Source organism: Haliaeetus albicilla, chromosome 1 (assembly GCF_947461875.1).
Source record: "Haliaeetus albicilla chromosome 1, bHalAlb1.1, whole genome shotgun sequence".
Lineage (NCBI taxonomy): Eukaryota > Metazoa > Chordata > Aves > Accipitriformes > Accipitridae > Haliaeetus > Haliaeetus albicilla.
This window is the reverse complement of record NC_091483.1, coordinates 233,434-248,126: the sequence shown is the minus strand read 5'-3', so window position 1 is coordinate 248,126 and position 14,693 is coordinate 233,434. Positions and strand designations below refer to the sequence as shown.

General features: G+C 45.1%; 1 protein-coding gene across 13 annotated transcripts in view; it reads left to right on the top strand.

Annotated features, from left to right (window-relative positions):
* JADE1 (jade family PHD finger 1) overlaps nt 1–14,693 on the top strand; it is a 164,990-nt gene that overhangs the window by 118,637 nt on the left and 31,660 nt on the right. For 2 of the 13 annotated variants that reach the window (XM_069792949.1, XM_069792449.1), the window contains exons 1-2: nt 218–445; nt 10,637–10,714. In XM_069792949.1, coding sequence (XP_069649050.1) covers nt 10,709–10,714 — 6 coding nt within the window. In that variant the 5' untranslated portion in view covers nt 218–445; nt 10,637–10,708. The other 11 variants (XM_069793053.1, XM_069792615.1, XM_069793067.1 and 8 more) reach the window with 8 other exon arrangements.

Below are 14,693 nucleotides of genomic sequence, written 5' to 3'. Positions count from 1 at the left end.
CCGGCCAGGCCCGCGAAGAGTTAACGGCGGCTCCCCCGGGGCCGCCGCCGCCGCCTCCCCACCCCGGCGCTACGTTATTATTATTATTTCCCCCCCTTCCCTCGCCTTCCAGTTTTGGCAGGGGATTAAAGTAGCTCCCCCCTGTGGCAGCAGTGACCCAGAAACGAGTTTGATTCACGGAGTCCTTCCTCCATAACAAGTACAAACGTCAGTCAGAGGGAGTCTGTGTGTGTGTGTGTGAGAGTGAGCGCGGGTGCGTGCCTCTGTGTGTGTGTGTGTGTGTGTGGCGCAGGGAGCCGCTCTCCGCGCCCGCTCCCCGGCGCCGCGCCGAACTCATGAGGCGGCCCCGAGCCCTCCGCGCAGGGGGAGCCCGGCCGCGCCGCCCGCCCTCGCCGCCGCCGCCGCCGCCTCGCCCTCGCCGCCCCGCCGCCGCCGCCGCCAGCAGGTAACCGTGCCCGCCGCCGCCGCCGCAGCGCCAGCCGGGGGAGCCGCCAGCACAGCCATATTTGATGGGTTTTTTTTGTCGCTCCGGAGGCGGCGAGAGAGCAGTTTCGTGCCGAAGGTCGCTGCCTAGTGGAAATAAGATAGTACGTCATTAACATGGCGCCAAGAGCCGTGCGGCTCGGTACGGGGCGAGGGGAGGCGGCCGAGTTGCGGCTCCGCTATCCCACAAGCAACTTGTGCCGGGCTGGGGCGGGCGGGAGGGACGGGGCGGTGGGAGGAGGGAGGGGAGGCTGTGCCGCCGCTCGGCGCGGCGGGCCGGTGCCGGCAGCGGCGGGCGGCTTTTTGTTCCGCTGCGGGCTCCGGCGCGGCAAGTCAGGACCGCGCGGCTTTCAAGGTGCAGCGGCCAAGTGAGCTGCCGGCTGAGCCCGAGCCGCGCTCCCGGCCCCGCGCCTCGGGCGTCGCTGCGGGCTGCGCCGCGGGGGGCGCCCGGGGGGGCAGCGGCGGGCATCAGCCTCCGCGGAAAGTCGGAAGCGTCGGAGCAACTTGGTGGACAGATGGCAACGGCAGAGCGCAGGTCCTGCTCGGATATTGATGTGTAGGAAGGGGGCGGGGGGAGCCATGGCCAGTGTCTGTCACCGTGTCACCCACATGTCCACGGGAGCCGTCGCCTCTCGTCGAGGGCGGGGAGCGTGTGCGTGGGGGAGGAGGTGTTGGTGTGCAGGAGCAGCTTTGTAGTTACACCGATCCCCCCCGGTCGCACTTGGCTTTCGCTTGTAGGGGGAAAAAAAGAAAATGCTTGGAAAGCATAAAAACTGCTCATCGGTGAAATTAAGCAGAAGTTGCCTTTCGGAGCGGGAGAGCCGCAGCCGGTTAGTCGTGTGCTCGGCGGGCGCAGGAGGGGGTGCTCGGGGGCACCGCTGGCGGGGGACGGCGGCGGGGCGGGCTGTCATAGGTGCTCCGGTGCCGTGTCCCCCCTCTCCCCCGCCCCCCGAGGCGAGCGCACGGTGTCTCCTGCTGGAGAGCAACTTGCGGGAGCCCTGAAGTGCACGTGTTGGAGAGCGTGTGCGCGGGGGGGAGGCGTGCGGAGCTGCCCGGGCCCGCCGGCGAGGGAGGCGGCGTCCCTGCCGCCGGGCCGGGCAGGGCAGGGGCAGCGGCCGGCAGGTGCACGGCGGCCCCGCAGCGCCCTTACCCCCGCCCCGGGTCGGGGAGTTGAAGTGCGAGAGCGGGGCGCCGGCAGGAGCGGAGGACACGGCGGGGGGGGGGGCGGTGTAAACTTGGGCAAGGCGCGGCGAGACCCCCTCCCGCGGCTCGGCGGGTGCCTCGGGGCAGGACGTTGCTCTGCCGGCCTCCCGGGGCGGCTGCGGCGCGCCGGGGTGAATCGGCGTGGCCGTGCCGGAGTTTGTTGACGAGGGAACGGAACGTCACCGGCGGTGTCGAAACGCGAACGTAACGTAACAGAACAACAAGCGCGGGGGAGCGGCGGCGAACGCCTGAAGTTGCTCGGGCGGCAGTCAGGGTAGCTCCGCGATTTCGCTCTTCCCCCGGGGCCTGGCAAGCGAGACGGGTCTGGGCTGCGGCGTGCCGGAGAACCGCGTTCTGTCTGTGTAGCGGTCCGTCCTCGGCCTCCCGCAGAAGGCGAGTGCGGCTCTAGCGATTATTCCACTTGCTGAAATTAGACAAAGCCGCCCTGATGCTGCTGCTGCTACCCTGCCCGTCACTGGGCTCGGGTAGTCGCCTGCTCGGAGGATGGTTTTTATTATTACTATTTTTTTTTTTTTTTTTTTGCTTTTCCCTTCCCGTTCGCGCCCGCCAGTTCATTGCCGATAGGCGGTGGGGTGTTCATTATTTTGGGGAGGGTGGAGGCAAAGGGTGTTTGTTTGTTTGCACCGCCTGCTGGTTGGTTTCCTGTGACAAGAGGTGATACACAGTTTCCAGAACTGTCTGGGAGTGGGAGGAGAGACAGACACAGAAAATGAGCTCAAGTCTCCTCCGTGCTGCTGCTGCCGCTCAATCCGCCAAACCGCCGTCCCGTCCCGTGTCGTCCCCCGCCCTCCCCCTCCACCCCCGGTCTCAGCGTGGAGCTGGGGGCGCGTGGGGAAGGTGCTTTGGCCGTTTTCGGCAGTGACAGGGGTTCGGGGCTTCGGGAGCGGAGCCGGGGGCACCAAGTTTGATTTGCAGCCGGGTCCGAGCGGATTGGTGCGGCCGGCGGCGGGGAGGAGCGGGAGAGGGAGCCGGGAGGAGGAGGAGGAGGTGGTGGGGGCGAGCCGGGCCGTTTCAAACGGAAAGCGGCGGCCGTGCCGCTGCCCAGGAAGGTGCCACCCCCGCGGGGGAGGTGTAGCCCGGCCGCAGCCGGGCAGGGAGGCGGCTCCGTCTCCTCTCCCCGCCGCTGTCCGGGTCTCGGCGGCGCCGGGAGCCCTCGGCGCGGGCGTTAACGGCCGGCGGGCGCGTGTGGGCAGCCGCCGCCCGGCCGGGAGCTGAGGCGGGATCGCTGCGGGAGGAGGAGGAGGAGGAAGAGGAGGAGGAGGGGGGAGAGCCGCCCCGGAGCCGGCGAGCGTGAGGCGCCGCTTTTGAATTTACTCTTCAAGCCCCGGCTCCCGCCCTCTTGGAAAGGCGGCCCTGAGCTGGCGGCCGTTGGCTCGGCGGGTGGCGGCCGCTCGTTAGGATCGGTAGAAGCGGCGCTCACCTGTGAGACGATTTCAAAAAGCCCCGCTTCCCGGGCGGAGTGCGTGCCTCTGACTAACTTCTCCCTCGGTCTCCTTATTTTCCTTCAGCTGACAGCTTTATTCCAAGAAAGTTTATTAGATTTCACCCGTAGGTGAAGTCCGTGGGCTCTTGAGACCTGTCAGTCGGTCCAGTAAGAACTGGCCATGTGTGACATGTAAACGACTGGTTTGTGCGGCTGCATGCAAGCGTTAAAAATAGATTGCCTCTCCTTGGATAGCTGTTAGGTAGTATTAGAAATTGCGATAGCATTTAGCGACACATCTTAGTTGACGTTTTAATGTTAAAGCGGGAAGATGCTTTTATGCTAGCCCCATTTTTTCTTTTTAGAGAAAGATTTAGCTGTGATTGGGAATAATTTTTTTTTTTTAGCAGGCGCTGTCTTTTAAGTAAGTCAAAAGCTGCCCGCTCTTACAAACCTAAAACCTTCATAAAAGTTATGCCAAAATATGCTTGTTATGATTCTATTTCTAGAGGTTTCTCACACTCAGTGGGATATTGTTGAAACAGCAAGGGTTGTACGTTTTAGTGGCAGGATTTTCCCTCTGGCTTCAGATACCACTCGCTCCCTGCTTTTGAGCTATGTTTAATACATATGTTTAAAATAAAATAATAATAATAAACTCCCCTTTCTCCTTACAGCTGTAGATTTCCCTTCCAGCTTCTCTGGTTTCATTCCCAATTCACAGAATAGAGTAAAAAAAACTTCCAGTCTTTCCTCAAATGTTTTCTCCATGTGGTTAGTACTACTGCTTCGTGCTCCTGTTTTCAGCTGGAGCTGACCAAGCTGTCAGCTTTTTCTAGATGGAAGAGATGAATTACAGTGGGTGCAGGGTGGGTTGAATTAATTCATGGAGCCCAATTTATCATTGCTCAAGATTTTGGGCAGTCAGTTTCACCAGCACAGTTTGGGAATAATTTGCTGCCACTGCCCAGATTGTAAGGTAACGTTATGAGCTGACTTGCACAGGTGCATAAATGAACATGTGGATTGCTGAGAAGTGTTGGGCTGATACATCCAAATTGTGCTTCTGCCTTTCCTTGTGAAATTTTGAATAGGTGCGCTGAAGGCAGTAGAAATACTCCTTGTGGAGAACAGTCTTGGCCTTGGAACACACTTTTTTGTTTGTGAGACTTGGAGGATTTTTTTCTGAAAATTTAAGGTCTGTGGCTTTTTTTGTAGTGTGGACTGTGCTACATAATACTGTAGTATTTAATTTAAGAATTCTTCTTGTATCTTCGTGACTATAAAATGTAGCTGTTGAAGCTTTCATAGGTGATAAAGAAGAATTATAAAGTTTTAGATGGATGGATTTTAATAGTATAACTTCATTCTGATGTAGTTCCTTTTTTTTTTTTGTTTTTGTCTGGGCGCAGAAGGAAGAAACCATTTTTTTTTTCTTGCTATGTCAGGTGTCAGTTGGTGAAGACCGGGTTGGTGTCATAACAAGGTATTTAAAAAGAGTACAGTAGTAGAAGCCAAATGTCTTCATCTACTATCCATTTCGTTAAGAGTATGTCACACTTCACTTCCATTTGTACAATAAGTGTTTTGAAGCGATTTCTTGTGTACTAGAGATAATTAGGTCCTGGTTTCATTGCAGTTACTGGGCTGCTTTCAGGAGAAGCCAGTTTTTCGGTTTGTCTTCAGGGTGTACATCTGTCATAATTCTGCTTTCTTCCCATTCTGTCTCTGCAGCTGTTCAGTGCAGTTTATTATAGTGACATCCGTTAACACGGTTACAGTTAATTGTCTGTCAGAGTTTGAATTATGCACTCTTTTACCCAGAGGTTTATACAGCCCTTAAAAACACTTTAGTAAGAGTTGTGCTATGTAAAACCTTTGACCTGAGGATGTAGGTTTTTTCACGTATAATTTTAAAAAATTTGGTTCTGTTTAGCTATTTGCATAACAAAGACTGACACACTTTACATCTTTCTCTTTGATCATCTCTCTACTTGGGGTCAAACTGAGTGAAAAAGTATACTGTGTTCTTAACTGCGCAGTAGTAGCGTAGAAAGTTCTGTGGCGTGTTGCACGTGGATGTACGTGTGTGCACACTGCCACGCCGGGGTAATGTCTGGATTTCTGCTCTGAGGAAGCTAGGAGAAAGGATTTGAATTTTTTTTTTTCACTAGTATCTGTGCAACTCATGGGACTTCAGTGTGGGAGGAAAGAAGTAAAAGGAAAGATTTTAGCGTTGCTGTCCAGTGTGGTTTTTGGGTTTTGTTGGTTGTTTTAAATTAATCTCTTGCAGAGCTAAGAATGCAGGAGCACGATAATGCATACTGGTAAAAACAGTGAGTTTGCTGTACTGCGTCATGTTGCTTATTCTAACCTATTGCACTGCATGTGCCAGCGAATACTGGGAAGTAGACAGAAATGTCTGTATTCCTAACTGTATCTAGCTATTTGTGTAGACTTTGATGTTTGTTGCTCACCTCTACAAGGATATGTAAATCCAAATGTTATTTTGTGGCTTGACATTGATTATATTGGATTATCATCTAGCCATTTCATTTGCATAGCATTTTACAAGTATTTTGAAAAATGCTTAGTGCTCTTTTCAAAATACAGTAGCCAGAAGAAGTGTTTCGGGCATTGTAATCTTGCCTTTAAAAACCATCTGAGCAATTGTACCATGTAAGTCCGGAGGTGCGTTTGTATGTTTGAAGTTTGTACCTTATCAACAGGTAAAACCCAGAGCTTAGCTTTCAGAGCTAGTGTGATGAAAAAGGATGGAAAAGCCACTGGTGACGTGTCTCTGTAAAGCACAGTGCCTTCAGCCTCTGGAGCAGCACAGCAGAGCGCGTTGCAGCCTGTGCCAGCCTCACCAGTACTGCCCTGGTATGATGGGTAGCTCATCTGAGGGTGCTTGGTGACTAAAAAGTCATGGCCTCTGCCCCATCTTTGCCATTGCGGTGGTGTGATTGCAGGAAGTGCTCTTAGATACTTTGTCAACCCTTGGAAATTGGGTAACATTGCCAGCAGAGTTATGGCGGTTTCTATAAAGCTGTGTTTGCTTGAAGGCTGGCATTTGCCTGAGTCCACTTTAACCCCTCCCAATAAATGGGTAAATGTTATAATGGAGTTCTTGGGAGAAATAACTATCAGTGTGCTGTGTGTTGGTCTGTCTGATTTCTGAAAGGGTGATTTTAACATGAAGTAACAATCATCTTTCAAGGAAAGGAAAGTGAAACAATGTACAAAGGTCGCTGGGTTATTCGGAATTTACATGTGTCACTGAAAACTCAGGGAATGTTTGGCTTGGTGATACAGCAGCCTTTCTTACATGCGAGCTGCTGGACTCTGTTGTAGCTTTTCAAGTGTTGGGCTTACTGTGCAGGTGAACGGTATATGGGCAAATGCCCTTTTGGGGCTTGTGTAAGAATTTGGGAAAAACAGCTGTAGAAATGTTTGTGATAGAAGATACAGGCTTCAAAGGCACTGCTTCGTTGGCTGCTTCCTTGCTTCAGAGAAGCATTCATTTTGCAAAGGGGTTTGGGAAGTTGTTCTGTGGCATGTGTGGGTGCAGTGAATATTTTGTGGAAACTTCTGGACTAAACAGCAATTATGTGGTTGCGTGCAGTTGTTGGGAATTGAACTCAGTAACCTGGGTGGTCTCTTCCTGTCCTGCAAGTGTTGCAGGCTGAGCGCGTAGTTTTTACTTATTATTGGTATGAATCTTAAATCTTAGCTTAAATATTTCACCCTTTTTATGCTTACATGTGAATTCTCTTTTGCTTACAGGCATAGTGATCATAGCCAATTTGTACCATTAAACTAGCTGTGGTACAATCAGTCTTGATGAACCTGCCTCTACTTCTGAGCCATTGGAATTGACAGACTTACTTCAGTTTCAGAATGTTTTAATAAGATCGGAGTTGGATCAGATGCATTTATATGCACCTGAGTATATTAAGTGTATGTCAAAATACGGTCAAGTGAAAAATGCCAACATTTTCATGATTGTGAAGAGTGAGAATTTGAAAGAAAAGTAGTATTGCTGGCATTCAAATCTCAGATTAGGAAAGGAAAGAGAATGAAATAAGTAATTTTACTGAAAAGTTTGATAGTTTTTTCCATCCTGCCTTTTTCACTGTAAAAGTACCTCCTTATTTTTAGTTAGATGTCCCATGAAGAATGAGTTACTACAGTTGTTTTGTTGGTTTGGTGGTTTGTTTTTTTTTTTCTTTCCTTGAGGATTAGAAAAGCATTACTTGAATTCACAGTACTCTCTAAACTTGCTGGGAAAATGTGTATGTCTGAGGTTGAACAGGGGAAGCCTGCACCTTCAATCTGCACCTTAACCATCACTATCCATAATCCATGTTTATTTTTAATGCAGTTCTTGCATGACTTTGAGGTCACCATCACCTGATAGAAACTGGTAAGTCTTTGAGACAGAGGTACTGTGATGCCCTTAAGAGCAGCAGCATTTCAATCTGTGTGGTTGTAATTCTTATTAGCTGTTCCAGTGTTCTCCCTAGAACGTGTGTTCTGAACTGTGGATATGAACATCTGGTGGGAACAGTTTAAAATAATTTTAGAAGTTGAAAAAAAGCTGTTCTATTACTTCTAATGACAGAAATTCTAGGGAGTTAATTTTACGTGGTTTGAGACTTGCTCTAAGAAGCCAAATGCTGCTTTTCCATCTGTGATTTAGCTCCCTGTAAACTCAGGATAGGTTCAAAGATGGGAAAATGAGATCTCTGGATTTTAACTCTTTTTTTCACATGCATCTATAAAGGGATCTCACAGAAGCGTCATCAAATGGGGTATTTCTTTTCATGATACTTTTGATAACACAAGCTTTTCAATGTGGCCAACTTCAGAAACCTGACTAGAGTGGACAAGGAAATTAGCTGCCTTATCTAATACTCTGTGCTCCTGGACAGTGGCTGCTGTTCTGGCTTCTCTTATCTCCTGAAGAACTGCGGAGAGTGCTTGAATTGGGAGGTGCGAGTACCACCCTCTCCTTTAAACAACAACAAAGATGTTTAGTTTGTTTTTTAAAGACGTGGTAGGAAGGAGAAGCTTCTGGGTCTTTCCTTATTTTGTGAATTTGCAGAAAGTATGGCTAGGAGAAGATGAACTCAATATACACTTATCCAAAAAGATGTGGAGGAGCAGAATTTCAGATTTTATTGTTCATTGCAGGCTCATGAGTGTGTCTCAGTGCATATGCGCTGTGTTATTTTGCTTTACAGCACATAGTACTTTTCAGACTATGTGGGAGCGAATCAAGAAGTTGAGGAGTTTGACCAGGAATATGCAAGTTACATCTCTCAGATAATTAATTTTTCTGTATTTTCTTACATATCCTCTTTAACTTTGTTTATGGGAGATATTTCCATTCTAAGTGAGTATTTTCTTGTACATTACTATTGTTAATATTTCTTTCAATTACAGGAAAAGTATGCAAGCTATTAGAAAAAGTACCTTCCAGAATAGATATTTATCCCCCTGGTCTTGGCCTTGTAGCAGCTAATTGATTTTTCAGTTCTGTCTTACCCGGTTTTGGATCTGAATGTTGGCTTTCTGTCTTTATCGAGTGACCGTATCAGAACTTGGCTCTGGATCTACTACATTTATACCAGATCTGTATTCAGATGATTTTGATGGGCCAGGCTGGTCTGTGTATTGATTCATTGGCAGCATTTCCATCTGCCGTACACACAAAGTTCTGGTCTGCTTCAAAGCAATTCTTTTGGAGCGAATTCTTCTAGCACCGTAAGAGGTTGTCATTTATGATTCTTTATTCTCTGGCATGAGACATTACATGTGAACCTTCACTCTGTGAAATGGTGACAAAAGATCTTGGTGAAGTGAACCATTCAGTTTCTCTTTACCTTTAGTGAGCAAAGTTTTCAAAGACAGCCATACTAAGTCCCACTCTGGAAAGTCATTCAGTGGGAAGGAGGCTTCCCCCCACCTCTGTTTGCATGTACAATATGAAAAAGGAGGCAATCTTGCGATGCTCGGCCTATTACAAGTATATTAAGCTCACTGGAAGTGTAAAATACAGTCTCCGGTTCAGTTGCTTGTGATTTGTTAGTGATGGTAAAATTAATTTCCTCCAAAAAAAAAAAAAGCTTATTTCTTTTATATGAATCACTTCTGGGAGGGAAGATATTTTTGTGCTTTTTTGGAAATAGTGTCAGGCTTTGGTTAGGCTTTTTGGGTTTCCTTATTTTGGGAATTAGTCTTATAAAAGTTGAAAACATTATTGAGTTTACTACAACGAGACGTGTTCTCAGTGAACAAAGTTGAAGTAGTTAGCTCCATACTGAAGGGTCAGTGAAAAGAGTTTTGTTGAAAGGTTTCTTGGAAATCTCAACTCCCGTGAAAATGAGGAGGTTAGATTTTCTGCACCTACCTAGAAGGAAAAAAAGTATTTTGGCATCTGATTTCCAAGTCTGCGCCCCAGAGGTATGTATGAGGGCTTTGCTGCTAGGAGAACACCCAGACCTTGTTGATACCAGGATTGATATGTGGTAAGCAAAGACTCAGGGGATTTGATGTGCATCTAGAGTCCTTGTCAGTTTAACTTACAGTGGATATGCCTTTCTGCACTTGTCTTGTCATGTTTTTTCTGCTCTTCAACTTACACTTTTTAATAGCTTTTTACACGTAAATGCTGACTAGCTATTTACAGCTTCCTTAATTTTTCTGAATTTGATTTCATTCCACAGAGAATACATGCAAAAATACCAATGCTTTGTGAATAGCAGTTAAAAAGATACGGAACTTTTTGCCTTTACATCACCAGTCCATGTGCAGTTGAACTCAGTAGAAGTCTGGCAGTTTGCAGGAGCTTCTGTGTAATCAATTGGTGGTCTGATTCCTGAAAGACCGTTAGTGTTAGGCATGGTGCTGGAAATGTGCCTGCAGGAGGAAGCAACACTCTTACCTTAGAGGGTGGTGCTTTCCAGTGCATAGATGATGCATGTTTAATATTTAGTTAATCTGGGAAAACTTGGCTTGCTGCTGCTGCTGTTTCTTTTTTTTTTATATGCAAGTGGATGACTTTAGTCTTTGATTTCATAAATCTGGCACTTTAAACAGGAATAAAATGGTGCCAAAACATACTAGCCAAAGTAAATATTTACACAAGCAGTAAAAATGTTATTGTATTGCAAATCTAGTGTCAGAATGGGCAGGGGAAGCTAAGTATGTTGACTGCAGATATTTAGTGATTTTAAGACCTCTCAGAACAAAATACACTTTTGTTTTGGGGTGAAAGTATTGGTGGGGTTGTCATTGGTGCTCTCCAGTTTTGTTCACCTACTTGTATGATGACTGTCTAATTAAGCATCCTCCTTGAGATACTCACTGTTCATATTTCAGATGCTGTTTAAAGTTGTTTGTTTTCCTTCGTGTGCTGTAAATCCTCGAATGCCATCAGAAACACAATTTGATGACTGTGTGTTATTATCTTGGGTTAAGTGCTGTCTCATTGCTTTGCAGGCTGCCTGCTGTTTCCCGTGGAGATCATGAAACGACGTCGGCTTCCTAGCAGCAGTGAGGATTCTGACGACAATGGCAGTAAGTGCTCCTTTGTTGTAGAGTGCAGTAGGTTATGAGTTTGAAAACACATTTTAATGCAGTGCTTTATGTGACAGAGGCATTTTGCATATTGGTTGAACTGGTAGAAATGTGTATTATTAAGGATCTAGTTTTGAACTCAAGTCATTCTGAGCACAGGTGGGCAGTAGATTTAGGATCCCTCCACTGTATTGATTATACAGTGTTAGTTAGTAAGATAAAACAAGAGAAAAAGTCGGTTGTCCTCTTGAAAATCTTTGCAAGCAGTATAATTTATCATTACAAGGACAGAACTTTCACGGAGACATCTGCTAACGTTATCCACAGCTTAGTATTTAACAGAAGTTTGTATTAGGATTTTAAATTTGCTTCAGTGTTCTCATACTTTCTCATGCAATGGAAAGGTATATTGCTTCAAACTGAAGTAGGAAAGATTGATGGTGCATAAAAGTTGTTCCTTACTTCGTTTGAAGATTATCTTATTTGAGGAATAACTTTCAAGAATTCGAGTTCAGTAGATCAGTTATTTGGATACAGAATGTATTTATTTTTTTTAACTGTTTCTATGCTGACATAACTAACACTGAGCCCTGTATGGTATATTTATCTGTTGTGTTTGGATTTGAGGGATTGATAATCTTTCATTTAAGCAGGAAAAAAAAAAAAAAGAGGAAGGGGGATAAAATGGCAGTTTGGGAAGTGTGCCAAGGTATTTTATTTGCCCAAACAAGCAAGTTGATTGTACTTGACAATAGTGCAGCTTAGCCAGTTGTCCGAGAGATTTTCCTGGTTTTAATTTGATCTGTCTGGGTGCACATCTTCAAATCTGAAGTCTTTGTGAGACTTCAGTCTGAAATGTAACAGAAAATGGTCAGGGAAGTTTTCCAGGTGCTTTTGAAAGCTTTATTCTGAGAACCCTGTGCTGCACTGTGGCCCTGCATAGGTGACTACTTCACCTGCATGTGTTTTTAGGTGTAGCTGTGCTGCATGGGAGTCTGCTCAGGTATGGCCAAATCTGCGCCTTAAAACAACCTTAGGCAAATTATTGCTGAAATGAAGGAGTGGTAGAGGGATTGGAGGAGGTGAGAACTAGCAAGCTGATTAGGAGTTAGTCCAAATAAGGTTTGAGCAAAATCTTACTAAAGAGGTATGGGATTTGGTTTGTTTTTGGAGAGCTACCTGCAGTTGGGGGATTTTGGAAGAAAAAAATCGTGAATCAGACCAGGTTTTTCTTGGTTAGAAGTTTACTTGGGGTTATAAAAATTTAAGTCGATGTATCTCCTCAAACGTGACGTGTACTTCCCCAAAACAAAGATGTGTTTTTACTTGTAAAATAGAGAAGTAGCAGCAAATGTGATTTCTTTCACTAGAATTTTGCTTTACCCTTTTTTCATTCCTTAGCAGCTTTATATAATAGTGTTTCTTTTTGATAATAGTGTTTATTTTCACTCTCCTATCTGGTGGTTCTTTTTTTTTTTTTTTTTTTACTCTGATCCCTTCATGTGCCTTGTGTTACAGGCTTTACCGAATAAAATATGAGGCAGATAATCTTGGAATTGAAGTTCTGAAATAGATACAATTGACTGATCTGTTGCTGATTATAATGCTTGTTTGTAATGTCATTTGATACATAACTATCTGGAATAGAGCTGTCGACTTACTGAATTATGTTTTCCCCCAAAAATGTATTTTCATCTGTTCCATAGATCAAGATCTAAGGAAATGAGTTAGGAAAAAAACCCCAAACTCTTGTCCTTTTAAGATCTCTCTATTTTAAAGTCTAATGAATATGAATAACTATTTGTTGAATAATTTACATGGCAAAAGGCAGTGAAATTTGTAAAGTATTTTCAAGTATTGTTTGAAATACATACCACTTCCCTTTCATTACACTTTTTTTTTCTTGACTTGATTATGTTTTTTGCCCCTTGTGAAGTTACTGGGCAAATTCAGGTACAGGTTCCTGCATATTCATGCTGTTGTTATACACGTGTTCAAAAAGATCAAGGGTTAGTAATCAGAAACTGAGATAGCATTTAAGGAATGGTCAGTATCTCCAAGGCTTTTTGTCATTCACTCACCCCTGAGAACAATGTCTGGTGCTCAGGCCCTTTCTCTCCACCTGTCCTGTTACAGGAGATATCAGTACTTCTTTGCAACTGTGTTTGAATGTCAAGGGTCTCCCCGTACAGGTTTCACCTTCATTTAATCTTTTCTTGTCTTTAGTAGAATTGCTGATTACTCTTACTATTAATTTCTGTATTATCACTTTGTCAGTAGTATCTCCGAATCACTGTACTGATACTAGTGTTAGAAGGGTAAGCAAATTTTGTTGCCTTAAAAAAAAAAAAAAAGGTAAAAATTTCTTTGAATTTCTGGGCTTTGTGTTGAAGGCTTTAAGTTTTTCGCTAGCTATTTTTCCTTCTCAGAGTTTCCAGAGGCAGAAAACAATTAAATAGACTATTCTGAGCACTTCAAACAGCTGTCTTCTAATTGAAAAGTTGAAATTTTAATCAACACTTAGTTGGAATCCTATTGCCAAACATCTGCTTCCCTTCAGTCAGTGGCACCTCTTGACCCTCCAGTGCACTTCGTGCATTCCCATCATACTGAACTCAATAGCCCTTCAGCTTAGAGCTCAGCACTGCTTTCCCTCATCTCACAAGGTGAGGATTGGGCCTCCAACTGTTGGGTTTCTTCAGTTCTGAGGTTGTCATACGGTGCCTTAGTAGACTGTGTGATCAGGCATCTCAGATTCATCATGAGTGTCACTGGATAAATGTTGTTGGAGTAACCTGAATGATGAAGCTTGTCTGGGGTAGACTCCAGCGTGTAGACTAGTGCCACCTGGAAAATATTTTGGCGTGAAGAAATACACATTTTATTTTATTGAACTCAGGAACCTGCATATTAATAAGGTAATTATAATGATGCTACTAATAATGGAATTTATCTAAAAAAATATATGAACATACAAAGATTGTTTTCCATTAGATCACTGAACTGAATCAGTTTCCTTGGTAGTCACAAGGTGATAGAAAAACAAACCTCATACCCCAAGCACTGAAAATGTATTATACTGAAGATACAAGCATATCTGTAGCTCTCCAGAGGAAGAGAAAGGTGCCTCTTCTTTTGTGAGATGAAAGAAGGGAGAATCGTTTTCACTTAGGGGTGAAAGATGGAACAGAATAACGCATAACAATGTAGCTGCAGTCCTAGAGAACATACATGTATTTACTGACTTATGTAAGGTATTTAGTGTGGGTGGTTATGTATTATTTGCAGTATTTTAAAGCCTTGCAGCGTGAAGACAGAACCTTTGCTTTTCTCATCACTTCTGTTTTGCCCTCTGACTTGATTCTTTCCCAAAAGCTAAGTGCAGACTTCAGGCCCCCAAAAGTGTTTATGTCCTTCAACCTAACTACTGAAAATTGTTAAGCTGTGTCCCCTTAAAATCAGAGTTCTAAATCCTCATTTAGACATGGGGCCAAGACAGCGTATTTGAAGCACTGAGCAAGAGGTGTCAGTGGAAGTTGTGCACAGCAGTTCTGCAGTTAGTCCCTGGATATCTGAATGTGTTCTCAGAGATTTCATTTTCTGAAATTATAGGTCACTTTTGAACATTCTATCCGTGAAATATAATTGAATGAAAAATGGCTGCAGGCATAGTTCCGGATTTTGAACTTTTGTCTAAATACAGAGGAATGGTATTGGGAGAGGCTTGGGGAAGGGTTTAAGATTATTGGCACCTGAAAGTAATCCTTTTTTTGTTATCTGGCAGCTTGTTAGTTTCTGTCCCTTTCCGGATAATGTATTACAGCAGCTATAATAGGTATTAATATTAGCCAGGCCCATCCTAAAAGCCTTGTGATGTATATGCCATCTTCTTCAAAACCTGTGTTAAGTAAATTAGTAAAGTTTACTTCAAACTCATCTATGGCCTTGTTATCTGCATGGCTGGCTAGGACTTTGATAG